Source organism: Phalacrocorax carbo, chromosome 2, assembly GCF_963921805.1.
Source record: "Phalacrocorax carbo chromosome 2, bPhaCar2.1, whole genome shotgun sequence".
NCBI lineage: Eukaryota > Metazoa > Chordata > Aves > Suliformes > Phalacrocoracidae > Phalacrocorax > Phalacrocorax carbo.
The window spans coordinates 116,232,142-116,251,181 of NC_087514.1; the positions used below are offsets into that span (position 1 = coordinate 116,232,142).

At 39.2% G+C, this 19,040-nt stretch overlaps 1 protein-coding gene across 3 annotated transcripts in view; it reads left to right on the top strand.

Moving 5' to 3' along the window:
- The window catches only part of TRANK1 (tetratricopeptide repeat and ankyrin repeat containing 1), a 65,722-nt gene extending 46,927 nt beyond the window's left edge, over nucleotides 1–18,795 (top strand). For all 3 annotated transcript variants that reach the window (XM_064443966.1, XM_064443967.1, XM_064443965.1), the window contains 9 exons: nucleotides 884–1,024; nucleotides 1,660–1,816; nucleotides 2,404–2,492; nucleotides 6,558–6,661; nucleotides 8,302–8,434; nucleotides 9,340–9,485; nucleotides 11,259–14,332; nucleotides 15,869–15,970; nucleotides 17,177–18,795. In XM_064443966.1, the coding sequence (XP_064300036.1) occupies nucleotides 884–1,024; nucleotides 1,660–1,816; nucleotides 2,404–2,492; nucleotides 6,558–6,661; nucleotides 8,302–8,434; nucleotides 9,340–9,485; nucleotides 11,259–14,332; nucleotides 15,869–15,970; nucleotides 17,177–17,286 (4,056 nt within the window). In that variant the 3' untranslated portion in view covers nucleotides 17,287–18,795. The remainder of the gene's footprint in view (nucleotides 1–883; nucleotides 1,025–1,659; nucleotides 1,817–2,403; nucleotides 2,493–6,557; nucleotides 6,662–8,301; nucleotides 8,435–9,339; nucleotides 9,486–11,258; nucleotides 14,333–15,868; nucleotides 15,971–17,176) is intronic.
- Nucleotides 18,796–19,040: the final 245 nt, after the last annotated feature.

Here is a 19,040-nt window from a genome sequence, read left to right on the forward strand (position 1 = left end):
CTTAACGCATGCGCATCCATGTTCATTGGGGGTCCTCTGGTGGTTGTCAATAGTCTTCCTCACAGTGTTCACTGGTTGAACTCGGTCTTTGGGCATGCTCAGGTCATTTTTGGCTTGGTTACACAATTCTTACTGATGCTGAACTAGCTTATTCTAGTACATTTCCTTTGTTTATTCTACTCAAGGATACAGTGTCTCCAGACTCCCTTCTATCTAATCACATATAGCAAATTCTAAGACTGTCTTATTTGCAAAGTATTCCAAGCATTTCAAACTTAGCTTTGTTGCTCCAATTAGAGGGGACCATATGTTCTTTTTGAAGTCGGTATCACATATCAATATAACAATGGCAATATACAGCCAAATCACAATATAAAGCACGATTCCCATTAGCAATCCCTATATGCTCCGCTGTCATGATGCTGGGCATCTGCAGTACCCAGGAAGTAATAGATAATTTAAAGCCAGCCTAAGCTAGTTGCACACTTCCAGGTTTGTTTTGTTTGTTGCTCCATTTTTACACACTCAGGGCCGATCCATGTATTCACTTCCTCCATGTTGGTCTGGCTGGCTCAGGAGGACATTACTCTCTACTAGCTGTTTCAGGGAAAGTTAATTCAACCTGATGACTGCCTGGTGCAGCTGTGTATCTCAAACAAAGGTTACTCTCTAATATCACTTGTATTGAGATGAAGTGCAGCTTTCTTGGTGAAAATTGGTGGTCATTCTTTAAATTTTTCCCTGAGATAGTATCTTCTTTTCCTGCCCATCTGAGTCTTCAGTTGTGGGGGTGTGTTGGTTGGTCATAACACATGACCTTATTTGGATAGGTGGGCAGTAGTGATTGCTGCATACAAGTAACCTCATTCTCTTGACATTTTAGGCTAGCAAAGAATGGAAGATCATTTCTTCTTATACTCCTGATTCGGATGTGCAAGCAGGAAGCAAACTGCTAATCGAAATGCCTTTAGAGGATGCTGCTGGTATGCAGAAAAGAATTCATTTCAATGTAGAAATGTACAAGGTGAGTTTTTTGTAACATTGGAAATAGGAAGGATAAAGTAAATTCTTACATCTTAGAAGTAGGGAAATTTCTTCAGGAAATAACTTTCATCCCATAGTTCCATGTCTATCAAGGTGACCTTATCATTTTGGTGGTTGTTCACATTTGTATAATATAATCTTGATTTTGAAAGAAGAGGCTTTTTGTAAATGTAATTTGATCAGAGAATAAAATCTATGTGTAATAGACTTCTAGGTATATTTACAGAGCAACTGTGGTTAAAGCAAATAGCAAATCAGTCTGTTGATATGTATTATTACTTTAGTCTGGTTCTAGGTCAGTGTCACTACATTAAAATTAAGGAAACTTCTTAGAATTTAGTGAGTCAGATGTTTTCAGGATTGTATGGTAAAAAATCAGTAATTACACGTACAAGTGATTAGAAGGAAAATGGACAGTCACACCTGCAGCTACTAGATTTGCTGTAGCAGTACTTGCATGCAAATTAGCTGGACAATGGCTTATGTAATTGAAAAATCACATATCTAATATTTAGACTTGCTTACTTAAATGATACTTTCTTATTTGTTATTCATTCTGTATATATTTGCTGTTTCCTTATAATTGCAAAGTATGTTTCTTTTTAACAACTTCAGATGCTGAATGGAGAACTAAAGCAATTGTATACTGCCATTACAAGAGCCAGGGTCAATCTTTGGATCTTTGATGAAGACAAGGATAAACGGGCTCCAGCTTTTAAGTATTTCATCGAAAGAGAATTTGTTCAGGTTGTCAAAGCAGATGAAAAGGAAGGTAAAGTTATCATAAAACTTTCTTAAAGACTGTCAGACAGGACTTCCTGCTCATGCTTATTTTTTTTTAGGCTGTGTAATGAAGAAGGTTAAATTCCTTGGTCCCTCTAACAGCATGCACTGATAACTGCCCATGCAAATTTCCACTGATTTCAGTGGGTCTTATTTCTTTTGGCTCTAAAGAACAGTGATTGATATATGCAAGTACATATTTATACATCACTGCTAATCCATTGGTTTAGTTTTTCCTGCACAGCAATGAAGGCTGTTCATAGAAAACCATCCCAGCTAAAAGAGATTTATCAAATGAAAGAATTTGACTTCTGTAAAGACAGTGGATTTACTCAAAGCTTTGTCCAAAAACCAAGCATAATTTTTAAAGGTCTTTGAAAACCAAACCCAACTTCTTGATTTTCAGCGCTGATTGAGAGGGATAAAATGTATTTAACTCATAGTTATCATTAGTGCTGTGAGCACAAATCATAAAGAATTTGGAACATTATGAGATGTTAATACTTAGTTTTAATAGATCGGTGGTTCTTGTTCTTTACCCATTCTAACATAAAATCATTACCCCTGACCTTCTAGACTTAGATGACAGCATGTTTGCTAAAACTTCAACTCCAGAAGAATGGATTGCACAGGGAGACTACTATGCTAAACATCAGTTCTGGGAGGTAGGAGCATATATTTATCTGAAATAAGGATTCTTGTCTATTCTGAAACCGTGGAGGTTTTTTTTTTGCATCTGTAAAACTATCAGTAAACTTTCAGTTGCTCTGTAGTAGTGTACAATTAATTTGTGGTTTGTAGCTATGTAGGTGTCTACAGATTACTTGTAAACAACTAGCAAGAAGTAAGTAGGGAAAGCAAACCTATTGTCTGTAATCTTAAATTCAATTCACTACCCATAAATTTGCAGTCCAGTGAGGGGACAAACATTTTAATGCACACAAATGAAAGATGGTTGGAAAAAACGATTAGTGACAACTGGAATTGACTTGAATTTGTGGATCTAAGCCATGTGCTTGACAATATCATTACACATTATTGTAGGAAAATGAAAACATTTCTTAGAAGTATGTTGATTTGGGCAGTGGTGATCTCAGAGCCCTTTTATGGTTTTTTGGGCAGTAATTAGGGATGGATACAAAACACACATCAGGGAACAGTATGCAAGTGAGCACTAAGAAAACCACAGTAAGAGTAGCAAAATGATGGTTTCAGTCCCTTACTATTTAAAGAACATGGAGATTTTACAGTCTTCTATTTCCTAAATTGATAGTTAATACAATCCAGATATGGGATGACCGTTAATGGAACAGAAACAAAACCCAGCCAGGACAATGACATCAATGAATTATTCTACAAGGAATTAAAGGATATCTCTAATCAACTACCCTTCGTCCTTATGGGTGATTTTACCTTCCCAGACATCAGCTGGGAATATCATACAGTGGACACAAACAGGTCCAGGGAATTCTTGCAGCACATTGAAGATAACTTCTTGGTACAGGTACTAAGGGAGCCGACTAGCAAAGGTGTCCTCCTAGATTTGTTGTTTGTAAACAGAGGGACTTGTGGGCAAAGTGGTGATTGGTGGCTGTCTCAGTCATAGTGACCACAGAGTACTTGAGTTTCAAATAGTCGGCAATAGGAGAAAAACTGCCGGCAAAACTTCAACCCTCAATGTGGGGAGAGGAGACTTTGGGCTGTTGAAGGAGCTAGTTAGTAAGATCCCCTGGGAATCGGCTTTTGAAGATATTGGGGTCCATGAATGCTGTTCACTTTTTAAGAGCCATCTCGTAAGAGCACAGGAGCAGGCAATTCCAAAGTGTCAGAAGTCAAGCAAGCACAGCAGAAGTCCGGCTTAGCTGAGCAGGGATCTTATAGAACTTGGGTGGAAAAGGAAAGTGTATGGACACTGGAAGCAAGGACAAGCGACACGGGAGGACTATAGAGATGCTGTTCACCACTGTAAGGAGGCAATTTGGGCAGCCAAAGTTCCATTATAGTTCAAGTTGGCCAGCACCATGAAGGACAACAAAAAGTGCTTTAAAATACGTTAACGGTGAAAGGAGGACCAGATATAACATTGGTCCATTACCTGACGAGGTCAGTCACCTCACATATAGGGATGTAGATGAAATGCAGACGTTTAATGCCTTCTTGGCCTCTGTCTTTAACACCAATGATAGGCCCTGGGACCCCCAGAGCCCTGTGTGGGAAAACTGTGTCTGAGACGGGATGATAAACTCACAGCTGACTCTGAACTTGTTTGAGACTTGCTGCTCCAACCATATGCGCATAAATCTATGGAGTCCAATGGGATTCATCCCAGGGTACTGAAAGAGCTGGCTGATTTTATTATGAAGCTCTCTCCATTATTTTTCAATGGTCTGGGAGTCTGGAGAGGTTCCAGTTGACTGGAAGCTGGCAAATGTTGTTCCAGTTTTCAAGGAGGATAAGAAGGAAGACCCTGGTTAATTACAGGCCTGTCAGTCTCAGTTCAGGTTATTGTGGGAGTTATTGAAAAACACTGGAGAGACAGTGCAGTCATTGGTCATAGCCTGCATGAGTTCACAAGGGGAAAGTCCTATTTAACCAGCTTAATTTCTTTTTATGACAAGGTCACCAATCTAGTTGACCAAGGGAAGCCAGTAGTTGTGGTGGTTTGGGATTTTAGCTAAGCTTTTCATGCTGTCTCTTACAGTATCTTTCTGGACAAAATGTCCAGCATACAGCTAGACAAGCCCATAATATGTTGGGTGAGCAACTGATTGACGGGTTGGGCTGGAAGAGCTGTAGTAAATGGGCTGACATCAGGCTGGCGGCCAGTCACCAGTGGGGTTCCCCAGGGCTCAATTTTAGGGCCAATGCTCTTTAATGTTTTTGTAAATGATCTGGCCGCAGGCATCAAATGTATGTTAAATAAGTTTGTTGACAGTACTAAACTAGAAGGAGCTGTGACCTCCCTTGAGGGTAGAGAGGCCTCTGGATAGACTAGAGATCTTGGCAATCACCAACTCTATGAAATTTAACAAGTTCTGGATTCTGCACCTGGTATGGGGTAGTCCTCGATACACATACAAACTGGGGGATGAGAGCCTGGAGAGCAGCCCTGAGGAAAGAGATCTGGGGGTTTGGACTGATGGCAAGTCGGATATGAGTCAACAGTGTGCCCTGGCAGCAAAAGGATCAACTGTGTCCTAGGGTGCATCAAGCACAGCATAGCTAGCCGGTCGAGGGAGCTGATTGTCCCACTCTGCACTGCACTGGTGCAGCCCCACCTCGGGTACTGTGTGCAGTTTTGGGTGCACCAATATAAGAAGGACATCAAACTATTAGAGTGTGTCCAGAGGAGGGTGACCAAGATGGTGAAAGGTCTCAAGGGCAAGACTTATGAGGAGTGGCTGAGGTCACTTGGTTTGTTCATCTTGGAGAATAGAAGGCTGAGGTGTGACCTCATCGCAGTGAATAACTTCCTCAAGGGGGGCAGTGGAGGTAGGAGGTGCTGATCTCCTCTCTCTGGTGACCAGTGATAGGACACAAGGAAAGGGAATGAAGCTGCATCAGGAGAGGTTCAGACTGGACATTAGGAAAAGGTTCTTCAGTAAGAGGGTGGTTGGTCACTGGCACAGGCTCCGCAGGGAAGTGGTCACAGCACCAAGCCTGCCAGAGTTCAAAGAATGTCTGGACAATGCTCTTAGTCATAGGGTTTAGTTTTAGGTAGTCCTGCAACAAGCAGCAAATTGGACTCAATGATCCTTATGGGTCCCTTACAACTTGAGATAATCTATGATTCTATGAAATAAAATTTTGGATAATTTTTGATCAGAAGGGAGGCTTCCTTTTTTTGCTGATGGGGACATATAATTTTTTTGTATGGAAAATAGATATTTTTGGCAAGGCAAAAATTAAAATAATCAGCTGCCACTATACCAACAGTCTTTATCTCTCCTTGAATAAAAAAAAAAAAGGCAATTTCCTAAACAGACAGAGAAGTGTTTAGTCAAAAAACACACAGCTGAGGAAATTTAATCTTGAAATCTGAACTGTATTAGCTATATTATCTGCTATTCTGTTTTCTTTATAACCCTGATCTTTGCTTGTCATTGCTACATTAAGAAGAAATTATCTGGTGAATTTGGCAGCTCAAAAAGTGACTTTCAATGTGCAATTTCCAAATAGAAGCAAATACTAAATTGATGGGTAGAATAAAGAAATAATGGTGTTGCAGAGTGAGCAAGGCGATAATGAAGCAAACCTTGCTAGGAGCATGGTAACTTCCGCTGTTTCTCTTTAGCTTATCAGAAAAAGGGCCTGGTATGGTAAAAGCATGAATAAATGTTCCATTTAACTTTGCACACATTGGTTTTCCTGACTTTTCTTAATAGAATTTGTGGCAAATGCCTGGTGCCTTGCCAATTAATGGTTTAGGCCATCATTCAAATCAACATGTGTGATTTGTTCTATCAGCCTACCAGGAGTTTTGCTTTCACTACTTCTATGTAAAACATTGTCATTAAAATTCTATTTGTGATCGTCACATGTGGACTGACTTTAAAGCTTTTCTTTTCGTCCTAAAAATATACTGCAATGTTTTGCCTTTTCCTTCTTCCAGACACCCTGGCAGTATTTCTATTTTCCATTACAGTGAGTGTAAAATTAATTATTGCTTTTTTGTGATAAGTGATGGGCTGGATGCACATGTGTGAATGCTGTGTATGATTTTGCCCCAGGTGGCGGCCAAATGTTACCAAAGGGGAGGAGCAGCTGAGAAGTCAAAATTGGCTCTGGCACATGATGCTGTTCTCAAAGTGCACTCAAAGAAAAGCAGCCCCAGGTAAGCGTAAATGCAGATGAACAAATGTCATTTTGTGGTGTCAGACCTCATGGGTGTGTGGGGGGTGGGATTTCCACCACAGTTGTGGGACCGGACTGGAGACATCAGAGAATCGTGTGGGCGAAGTGTCTTCATGTCTTTGTCTGTGGGTGGCAAAAGAGATTTAAGAAATTGGGAAGTCTTGCACAGCTCCAACAGGATCTGGGGCACTGCTTCCTTTGGGAAGTAGTGAAAGCAGTTGTACGCTGTAGGCTGTCCAAATTAAATGTGGCCATTGAAGGGGCTTACTGGTTATGTGAGAGAAAACCAACAGGATCTGAATTACTCAAGAGGCTTTATATTCTTAGATTATGCTTAGAAGAGCATATGCCATGAGCACTGCTCAACTCCAATTAATCCCACTGCATATTCACTTATCAAAGAAGAAGGAATGGTGTTGTACATTGGGGTAGAAGAGCTGCTAAGAAAAAGTGAGCTTTGAGGTAAAATTAGTGTTAGAGTCAATCTAAACTAAACAAGCAGAACTAGGTCTGAACCAAAGGGCACTTTTAAAGGGACAGATTTTGAGATGAATCATTTAGTTCATGCTGTCAGCTGGGCAAAATAGCTCAAGGGTTTGACAGGGGAGAAAGTTTGGAGTTTCCTGAAGAGGCTGAAAAACGGTCTCGGACTTGTCTCAAAAAAGACAGGAAAAAAAACTTCATGGGGAGGACTTTAGACCTAAGTAATTCCTGTTCATGCTGGGGAGGCTGAAAACTCGCAGTGGTAGCAGAATGGGTAAGGAATGAATAGAGCAGAGGAAGCTAGCACTGAAGGGAGAAGGGGGAAGGTATGGAGAAATGTTATGACTGGAGTTAATCAAGGTTTTACCTGTTTTAGTTACCTGTTTTATATTAGTGGCCCTGGCTAGAAGTATAAGGATACTCACAAAATTTTGTGATCAAATGGAATTGGTTGATGGGACTGAAAAAACTTTTTTTCCAGTTGGCTGTAAGCTGGGGTGCTTGTCAACTGGATAAAATTTGAGGAGAAGAAATTTGGTGTATTAGGATATGTTAAGTTGACAGAACGTGTGTAATAATGAAGCTGTGAAAGTGGCTTTTTTTTTTTTTAGTAGAGGTGTACACAGCATAAGTAAGATTCCTGTGTGCTCTATAATATGAAATTCTCTGTACGGTTCTGATCCTCCAAGCTCAAGAATGAGGAATTCAGACAAGGTCTGGGAAGAAAATAGACACGCTGTGATGATACCAGAAAGGCTGGGCTTGTTTAGTTACACAGAACAAAGGCTGAGCACCAATTTGATTATTGTCTTTAATGACATTGGGGCTAAACAGCAGAAAGGAAGAAGGAGCAAGTTAAGCTACAAAAGAGAAGTAGCACAAAACCACACTAGTATACTTAGTTTGAGATTTTTTTAAAAAAAGAAAGGCTTTTCACTGCCTGAGTAGTGAGATTCTGGAACAGAGTTCTGGACAGAACAGTGTCAGCCCAAAATACAACTAATTGTAAGGTAATACCTCATCATGTTATGTATGAAGAAGAACACATGATGTCACTGTTGGTTGGATTCAGTGACAGATCCTGTGATCCTAAACTTAATTTGGATGTAAGTGGTAATTTTCTCTTACTTTCTACAGGGAAAAACAGATGGAATATATGACATTGGCGAAAACTTACTTGGAATGCGGAGAACCAAAACTGTCACTAAAATGTCTGTTTCAATCAAAGGAGTTCCGGCTTTGTGCAGAACTGTGTAAAAAGTTAGGAAAGGTATTAAATCCTCTAAACTATCCTCTCCCTATCACTCTCCTTTTCCTACAGCTTTTTTCCCCTCATATTACTCATAGGGTAATAGTATTTTTCTGTGACATGGTAGTAGCTGAACTGAAACAGCTCTTCAAGCTGGGCTGTTCAAGAAGAAACATTTGACACAGAATAGCCAGAAGAGGAATGAAGAGGACAATGATGCAGTTATGCGGTCTAGAGTTATTTCTTTGGCTTTCCTCAAATGTCACCATCAATCATTTCTGCTTTGCAGTCAAAAGTTAATGAATGTCACTGATTTAATGAAACTTAAGCTGTTACTTCATTCAATACTCTGATGATATTGAAACTTTGCTGATTACAGCCATCTAAGTGTGACCTTGAAACTTGCAAGGATAAAGTAATGTACTAACAGTAATTTTGTAAGTGTATGAGGATATTTAACATTTTTTTATTTGCAGTGCATTTCCACTAAAAGAATGTAAAGTAGTTGTTCCCAAGTATTTAAAGTTTAAGATACAAGTTTAGGGTACCCATTCTGCATCAATAACTTTAAATTTAATCCTGTTGATTCTGAGAAATTTGCAAGTCAACAGAAGTGTGTGTGGTGTTTTTCAATAATAGGCAGAGCTGGGTGAATGAAAAGTACTTTGGAAATCTGGTATAATACCTTTAATTTTACATTCTGGTTTTTTGAACACAAATGTTTTGAAGGTTTTTTAAAAATCTGTTCGGTTTCAGTGATGGTTACTTTAATATGTATTTTATTACAATCAGATACTTTGATTACATTTTATGAAAGTGTGCTTCTGTGTGAGACAACTACGTGACAGAATTACTAAATTTATTTTATTTATGTGGTTTCGACTGTTTAGAGCACTTCAGTTTCATTACTAACTTTTGCGTTGTAGATGAAAGATGCTGCAGTTTACTATCAGAAAAGCCAGTGCTACAAAGAAGCATCTGAATGTTATGAACAAATTGAGGAGTTTGATTTGGCAATTAAAATGTACTGTCAGGAAGAGCTCTATGAAGAAGCAGCAAAGGCAGTTGAAAGGTATGTCTTCCAAGATGGTACTGGAATATAATTATCTTTCCCATTTCCAAATTCAACACCATACAGCTGGCTCACCATAAAATTTTCTGGTGAGGTTTGCTGGTGACTTTGTTTTATATGAAGTTAAATTAACTTTGTCAGAATTCTCACTCGGGTGGTGATAGTGCGGCGAAAGCATTCTACTGCATTCACAGCTGGAGCAGTGACTAGCTTCATTTTCCTGGGAATTTTTTCCAGTCTGTATTACTAGCGATGCAAGTTCTCCTTCAGCCAGTCCTCTGAACTGGGTTCTTATGGTAAAACATTTAATAGAAGTATGAAATACTTCTCTTTTCAAAGTGAAATAGTATGGATTAAGCCACTTAGTCACTGACTTCTAACATTAGGTGTGTGGTATATAATGCAGCAGTTGTTGTGGCAAGCGAACCATTTGTCTCTCAAAATCTCTAACTTAGAGCAAAGAATAGTAATTTAAATGACCAGCTTGCACTGACTCTTTGGCAGATTCTTGGTCCCAGTCTCTGAGGTGAACTTTTCTGTACCGTCTTCCCTATGCTGGCTCAGGGCAGCTAAGAACTGCCTCAGGTTGTGCTTGATGAACTGATTTTATTAGTACTTTTTTGACAGAACTTTGCATCTGGCACCATCCCTGTGACCTCATTAGCACATTCTTGCGTAAACAGTTCATTTATTGGTCACACCTTTCATTACACCTAAACTGATAGATGACTTTTAAAGAATGTATACACCAATCAGAATTCTAACAAGGCCTACAGTTACATACCTTCACTGAAATCCTTTATGATGTACATTTAATAATGGCAACTGTTTTTGAAGGACTGAAGTTGTTTAATATGCAAGATAGTTTGATCAAAAAGTTCAAGTATTAAAATCACCTTACCAACTAATGATTTTTTTAAAATTAGTCTCCCCGAATCGTTCATGCAAGTTCATCAGCATAGGTACAAAAATGTGCACTCCCACGTTTATCATGAAAAAGATGATAATGAAAGTCTAATGATAATTTACTCAGGACTAAAACTGGAAAAACTTACTCATCCTCAGCATGTAAGAGAGAATCCTTTTGCAAGACTGGCTTAGGGGATACCTTAATTATTTCACATCAGCCAATAATAATTAATAACTGAGTATTTTAAAGTGCATATTTTGAAAGACGCAACCAGGTGCTTTGCTCAGGCACTCAATATGCAGCAAAGTATGTGTAGATACATATGACAGAATAGAAAGAGTTCTCTAAACTGAGCGGTTTCTGTAAATTTTACAGAATATTATCTTTATTAGCCTGTGGAGAATTCATTTAAATTCTGATTTATTTCCTCTGGCTTCTGTTCATGTAAACAAACATTCTATCTTGAGGCTTACTTTAATAAACAGAATATTTCCTTATTATATAATATTAGTATTATATACGTTGTTTTAATAATAATATAATAATTTTTAAATCTCTAAAATATACTTGTACAAGGTTATCACTGGTAAAATATGATTAAAATAATTGTTACAGTGATTTGACAGCATGGAGAAAGATTCACCAATGCTGTAAACCTCGATCTTGTTTGTACCAGAAGTTTTAAGACGGTGTGATAGTTTTTCACATACAGGCGTACCACTTGAAATAGTTGGCCTTTTTGAAGGAAGGGCTTCTGGGGGCAGCTATTTGTTTAACATTTTGGACGCTTTTTAAAAATGCAGGTTTTTTTTTTTTTGAGGTTAGTCATTTATGGTGGTAAATTGATGTATGTGTTATTTCAGATATGAAGAGATGTTAAACACAAAAGGACAAATGGTTTCCAAACTCTCATGTACAGCAAATCAGTTGTATTTGGAAGCAGCTGCAAAGTACCTAGGTATGAACAGAACTGAGGAAATGATGCAAGTCCTTTCAAAACTTGATATAGAGGATCAGCTTGAGTTTCTGAAGTCTCGTGGATGCTTGCGCCAAACAGCAGACTTATTGAAAAGGGAAGGTCAAGAGGAAGAAGCTGCAAAGTTAATGAAACAACATGGGTTTCCCCTGGAAGCAGCCAACCTCACGGGTATAAAAGAGTTTCGTGCATTGTGTTTGCTTGCTGCAGCACGTGCTGGTGTGACTCGCTGTTCAGAATCAGACCTGGTGGACATGGAGGCCATCCTAAAAGAAGCCCTCGAACTTTGTGAACAAACTGGGCAGAAGTCTGGCATTGCTGAGGCTGTGTTTTTGCAGGGAGCTCTGAAGGGAGACTTCACAAAGCTGAGCAATGCATACTGTCAGTTCCTATCTCTGAATCATGCTGCTGGTGCAGTTGAAGCTCTCTTTGCACTATCTCACTGCAGCGCTCCTAGCCCGAACATCCTCATTATGGCAACGCGCGGCTTAATGGCTCTTCTGAATCTGGTTAGGTGTTTAAATAAAGCAACCACCAATGCAGAGAAAGATATGGTGAAGTCATGCTTTGCCTATTTTGGGATTGTCCCAACAGGCGACAGTTGCCAGGTGTCTCAAAACGAAGCTGAGCCCATTCTCAAGTTTTTGTCAGACAAGCCAAGTCTAAAAGAGAGGAAGACAAAAGATGATTTCTCAGTAAGCACAGAGCAGGTAAAATCAGCTTTGAAGCAGCACTTGTTAAGCAGGTTGTACTCTATCACCCATGTGTTACTGAGCAAGAATTACCCTGGTATTTGTAGGAAGTTCATTGTTGGCTTGAACTGTGGAGATAAAACCTGTGAAAATTACCATAGTGCCTTGTTGCGCCATGAAGCAAAGAAAATATTTCAGTGTAAAATGCATCTGGTGGCAATAAACGGGCTGCTCTTGGAAGCCACACACATTTTCCCTGAAGAGCTACTTAATCAGGTCAAAGGCTTTGAGATTTTGACTGCTGACAAATATGCATCTTGTAAAGCCCTCCTAGATTTGTTTTTTCCTAATCATTTTCATTTGAGAATACTGTCTGAGAACCCAAAGGCATGCAAAGAAATACTGGAATTCAGTAATGTTATTTCCAAACCCGGTAGAGCGCTGTTGAAGGAGTACATCACATTTAAGTTCAAAAATGAAGACACTGCAGCCAGAAGAGAATCAACTGACTTGTGGCTAAGTGCCATGCAAGTTTTCATCTTATCTTCGGGATATCCTGAAGAATTTGAGGAACTGCTTTTTAAGGAAGAGGATGATTATAACAAAGAGCTAAACATGGCTTTGTCAAAGGCAAAAAACTGCCCAAAGGGTAAAGGCCAAGGAGGAAAGGCCAAAGGAATAGAGGGTAGGCATGGTATGTTGCTACCTGACAAAAATGCCGAAAATGCAGGGAGAACACACTTGTGCTTCATTCGACTTCTTGAAAATTCACTTGAGCAATTCTATGTTCATAAGAACCCAGAAAACTGTAAAAGGTTTTTTTTCCGTTTTATGAACGTCCTGGTGAAGAAATGCACGAGATACCTGATTCCAAGCATAGGGAATACGGTGATGTTGTTGGAATTCCAGTATATTCTCTGTTGTGCTGTCCTGATGCATCTCTCCAAGAACATTACTCTCTGCTTTCCAAAGAGTTACATTGCTCTCATTCATTACTGGGAGTTTTTGTTCAGAAGGAAGGACCATAACAAAGAACTTAAAGACACATTTTCTATTATACAGGAGTATAGACCAAAGGACACACATGTAGCTATACAGAATTTCAGATTTCATCTCTGTTATCTAGCAGAAGTTTTGTGTGGAGTTTATGGAAAGTTCAATGTCCTTCTGGATGCTTTTGAGGATCCTGACTGTGTAACTTCAGGGGAGGCTGAGCGGACTGTAGTGCTGTGCTTAGTGATGTTACTGAATGCTGACCAGGTGCAGAATTCTAAATGTAGATCCATCTTATGCCACCACTTTCCTGAAATCAAGGTGATGCTGAAATCAATGAGAAAAGACTCTCCCTCTAGAGTACCTGAACGATTGCTAAGGGTTGTGGAACAAGTGAGTGATGCTACACATGTAAGAGAAATTGCTGTAAGCCTGCAACAGCTTCTGAAAGAGCGAGATGAAGAGTACTTAGTTGACTGCCGATGGAAGTGGGACCCTCCGTACACTCAGGGGCATCCAGCCATACGGGGCATCCTGTATGAGCGCATAAACCTTGACAGATTTATGACCTCTTTGGATAAGACAGAATACACTGATGAACTAGAAAAGGAACTTGAAAGGGTTCATTGCTTAGAGGACCAAAAGGATCCCCTGGAAGTCATTGCACTCAACAAGCAACAGAAGCAAGAACAGAAAGCATCTGCTCAGCGCCAGCTGCATCATGTCTTCCATTTTGTTTCTATGTGCATAAAGTGGAAAAGGAAGGCCTGCTCCAAAGCTGAGCCTGTTGCAATGGAAGGAGAGGAATTTTTATCAGAGATCTTCAAAAAAGCAGATATTGACCAAACCCAGTGTGACCTCTGTGGAGTCAGATTTATCCAGAGCTCTGAGAACTATTTCAGCCAGTCAGAAAACATGGACGCAGACACTTCTCAAGCTGTGACACCAACAGAGATGAGTGGGGAAGAAAAGTTGCATGCAGAAGGGAATGCAATTTATGTGGCCAGTGAGGCTTACATAGAGCACAGAAACACAGATGAACACAGAAATAATACTGCTGACTACAAATACTATGCCGACTTTTTCAGAAGAAAGATAGATCCAATAATATGCGATGGACTGGAAGTAGTGGAGGCCATTACAGAAAAGACTTACGCCCAAGCCTATTTAGCCTATAAAGAAGGTTCCAACTTAAGCCAGAGAAAAATCAGAGAGAATATTAAGAAGATTTCAGATGCAGTAGAGGAAATCTATGACGGAAAAGCCTGGGCTAAAGGTAGGACCTTTCTAGTTTTCTTTTAAACAATTTAATGTGCCAAACTTCTAGACCTGACAAAGCTCCATTTGAATAATCTTAATGTGGTCGAGAGAGAGGTATTTCCAGGTATTTCAGGTAGCTGAGGAAAAGGGGGATCGAGACAGGTGAAAATATTAAAAAATATATCTCACCTCTTCCAAACACAAAGTAATACATCAGATAGTACAGGTACAGTGAATAGTGGTGAATTTTAGTAAAGTGAACTTTAACTACATGATCAGATGTGCTGTGTTCTCTGAACTTATACAGTCTTAAAGCAGATTGTTACATTAGACCAGGTAATCTTTACTAATTTTTTTGCTATTTCCTACTTATCTGCCAGCCATAGTAACTTGGATATGCAGGAGTAAAGTATTAGGAGTACTTAAAGTCTTTGGTTAAGGGTATCTCTGACTTGTCTGCCCTTGAACTTGTAATTTTGCTACGGCTGAACAAAAGTGGATACTTAACTACAAGTCTGTGGGGTGTCAGGCACTCAAAGGCAACCCTGGTATAAAGTCCAGTAATTTATGGTACTTGATACTTTGATATTTGACTTCTTTTCCCCCCTCACATGCTTAAAGCATTACTCTGTGCTGATTTTGCAAGTAAAATTGAATCACTGAATGAGAGGCCTAGAAGCAAAATTGTTTGGGATACTTGTTCTGCAAAAGTGACATCTTAAATCAAAACATTGTTACTGGCTTCAGCTGTAGAAATCCACCAACCCTGTCAAGTTGTCACTTTGCCTGTGATGTCTGACAGTAATGAAAAACTGCAGTATTTCTTATGTTCATCAGCTCTGATTAGTGAAATACATTAAATTTGTAACTAAAAGTTAGGTTGTAAGCTTTGTTTTTACTCCTAGTGGAAAGATTTCACATATGGACGAAGTCCATAAAGTCTTGCTTATTATTTAGTTGGCTTTCTGCTCAAAGAACCATGATAGTGATGAATATGATGTATGTAGTAGGCTTAATTAGGTAATAGTTGATTTTGTTATGACAATTGCTTGATGAGTGTTACCTTGTTCTTCCACTCAGTGAAAATATATTTACAGAAATTATTTGCCTTTGAGATTACTTTTCCCTCGCTTGAAAAAACCAAGCATTTTTCAAGTTCTTAATGGTGCAATTAAGCAAGGGCTGCAACATCTTGGGTCCACGTTTTACTTTCACTTGTATAATTTCAGCGGGATAATGAAAGCCAGGAACTTTAATACCCCAAAATAGATAAACCAGAATATTTTCAGGAGTTTCAGGTGTACGTTGAAAGGAACAGCACAAGGCTGGAGAGCTTCTCCTCTGATAGTGCTAGTAATGTTGATTGGAATGGCGATAAATACACACAGCATCTTCATCCCCAGTAGTGGATTTGCCTGTAGCTAAGATCACTGGTGACTGAGACTAATTGCTTTGCAGCATCATCATACAGCAAAGCTCTTTGTAACTTCATTTTGTGCTGTCCATCTCTCAGGTAGTGTTCTCACAGAATGTTAATTGTGCTCCATTTCAGCTGAAGAAATAATAACCAAACATGCCAACAAATTGGTTGCCACCATTGATGAGGCTCGTAAGTGGCTGAAGAAAATGGACTCTCATAGGATAAAAGAGGAAGGTATGTTTTCAAATTACACAGGCTTCTGTGTCCCCTAGAGGACAGTGTTGGGTAATGGTCTCTCAGCATCACTTTAGTCTCCAAGTCAACAGTGTTGTGGATATTCACTTACCCTCTAGGCAACAAGAAACAGGCACCTCTATAGGGACACTCTGAAAAACAGAAGTTAACCAGTCTTTTCTTCAGTGGCTCTTTCAAACAGCATGAGCCTCACAGCTGGTTCCAGGGTGGCTAGAATGGAGCAAGCCTTCTCCCCTGGCCTTGAGTGGATCCCAGCCTGCATAAAGTATGCGTGTTTGTGTACACAGGCACACGCAGATGCACATGTAACTGTGGTTCAAGTGCAGCCTTCAGGATATAAAGTTGAGCAGGGGGACAGAAGAGAAGCTATCTTCATCAGTAAGATAGCACTGTTTCTTAACGCTGCTGCAGCAGTGCATTTATGGGCAGTGTGGATCCAAGTTCTTGGAAACCAGCCTTGTCGCAGAACTAATCCTTAGCTTGCTTTTAAGAGTTCTGTGGAAAAATATTATATGTGGTTGGTTTTCATTTGTTTTCACTTCCATTTCATTTGGTTTCACACCAAAAGTAACATATATTGATGCAGTCTATTGCATCACAGACCTCTGAGGACAAGTTTGACTTCATTGTGCCTACCTGTATGTCTAGGTGGTATTAAGCACGTGTTTAGGTGGTGGGATTGCAGCAATTGCATAAAAAGGCAGCAATTAAGTGAGCAGGCTTACAAACTGCGCTATATTTAAAGCACCTCTATTTTAGAACACTTGATTGTGAAAAAGCCTTGTGTTACACCTTCCTATTCCAAGAAAGATACAGTTAATAAGATTACATGGGAGTGCTCTCATGGTCTCATAAGCAACATTATAGTCTGTCTATGAAGTCACTAAGCAAATGTATTTTCTGCCGAAACTGAACCTTGAGATAGACATATTTCCTAAAGAGGTCGAAAGCAGTAACAATAAAAACAGGTTTTCAGTGTAAAGATTAATTGCTAGTGCAGCAAGCGGCTTAGCAGTTTCTGCTTTCTAGCAGAGCTCTTAAGCACAATACTTCTTAAACGTGATTATACATATATGAAGGTATATTGCTGACATATAAAATAACAATGACATAGCTTGTCATACTATTAAGAGGAAAAGGTGTTGAGTTTCTCCATTCTATATTAATTTCTTGTTTTTAATATAGGCTCTGTGCATGATAGAGACTTGGAAAACGAAGTGGAAGATGAAAGCAAGGCTTTTGAAGAACTTGTCTATAAAAAACCGTCAAGAAAAAAAGGAAGATATGGGAAATAGTAATTAGAAAAAAGATGCAGGTGGCCAATCTATCCTTTTAGCAATCTAATTTTAGAATGAAAAAAAAATTAAAAAGAAAAATAGAGGGATAGGGTCAGAAATGGGAAGAGTCTGAACAAGAGCAACTTATGCTATTGGATTTTTATCACTTGTGTTGTGTCAGAATAATTACCTATGTGGTGAAGATATAATTGTTAAAACCTATGACAGGACAGATTTCCTTTCAGACCTATGTGGTAGCTTGAAAGTAACAAAAAGCCAAAGAAACAAACAAGTAAGAAAAAATTATAATGTTTCTGCCTTATCTCAGGGGTATTTTTCCACTCAGTCATCTTCTTCCCTGTTAGTTTATGTCATCGTTCCTCTGAGCTGGAATACTTAGAAAAATAGAAGGATAGTTTCTCTGATTTTAAGAGGTTTTAATCAGTGTTTTTAGGTTACCATTGCAAACCTGCTGTGTTCCAAGTCTTGTTATGTTTGGAAATTTTTGAGTCTTCAGGTGAAGTACTTAGAGTATCTCTCTTCTCTATTTTTATAGACAAGAACAGTAATTTCTAAATACATTTATATTTTTGACAGTGTACATACTTCTAATTAGGTATGCAAGTTATGTATTGTCTTCTATTTGATCCACTTTTGATATAAACTGTTATCTGTTGTCACAGATAGAGTGAGAGTGCACTTCGCTTGTAAGAGAGAAGCAACAATGTACTTGATTGATATAAAATAGTGAGTTAACAAAGTTCAGTGGTAAATGTGATAGTGGTTCAGTAAGATTTGATGGCAAGGAACACCTCGTTACTTACTGCATAGAGGACAGGGTCAGACAAAACTGTCCAGGAGACAATTGAGTCATGAGATTGAGAAAAGACCCCCTTGCTTGCTAAACTCCTTCTCAGAGAGGAGTCTAGGTGCAGCTGGATCCAATGTTAGTCCCAGACTTGGTCAGTGGTTTATGTCTAAAAGATTATATACGCGCAATCAATCCTTTATATCACTTAGCTAAGATTTCTAAGTTGATAATGCTATTAGTTACTTACGGAGAATCACTGTGGCAAGGAATCTCTCAACCTTGCGGAGTAACCTTGAGAGGTGGAGAGGTGTCCCTGCTCAAGAGGAGATCCTGGTGTGCAGCCTGCTGCAGTGCAGGAGAGCTCAACGGGCCCTGGGTTGCCCACTCTTTATGGCAAAAGATGATTGATTTATAGTCACATTTGCATACCAGCAAGAACTCTGGGTCTCTAGGCCAGACAGCCCTTGGCTACTGTGTCACCATCTGTCTCCAAAGTCCAGCATGGCTGGATGCAGCCATCACAACCCCCACTAGTGGTTACTCCTGACGGGGAGGGCGGGGGGAGCACACCGCCACACCTGTACATATTGAAATATAGATAATCTTTCTTTTAAAGTGTATTAAACATTTTAAGTGTTGTGTAAGTTTTCATTGATAAACGGCTTTTTGTAATGTATAATAATGTTTTTATAAAACCTGTAAAATTTTAAAAATCACATGATCCTGTCTCATTTTTTAAATGCTTTCCAAAAGTCGTATGTGACTGACTGCACGAGTGACATTTACAAGTTGGGTCCAGAGTATCAGTTCATACTGGTGCTGTTTTACTTCTGGGATTTCAATATCTCCAACATACTCTAGTCTCCTTTAGCAACATTTTAAATTGATGCATTTGCATGTTAAGCATAATTAGTTTATTTAGTTGTTGAAATATTTTGTCTTGAAAAGGGAGATACTTTGT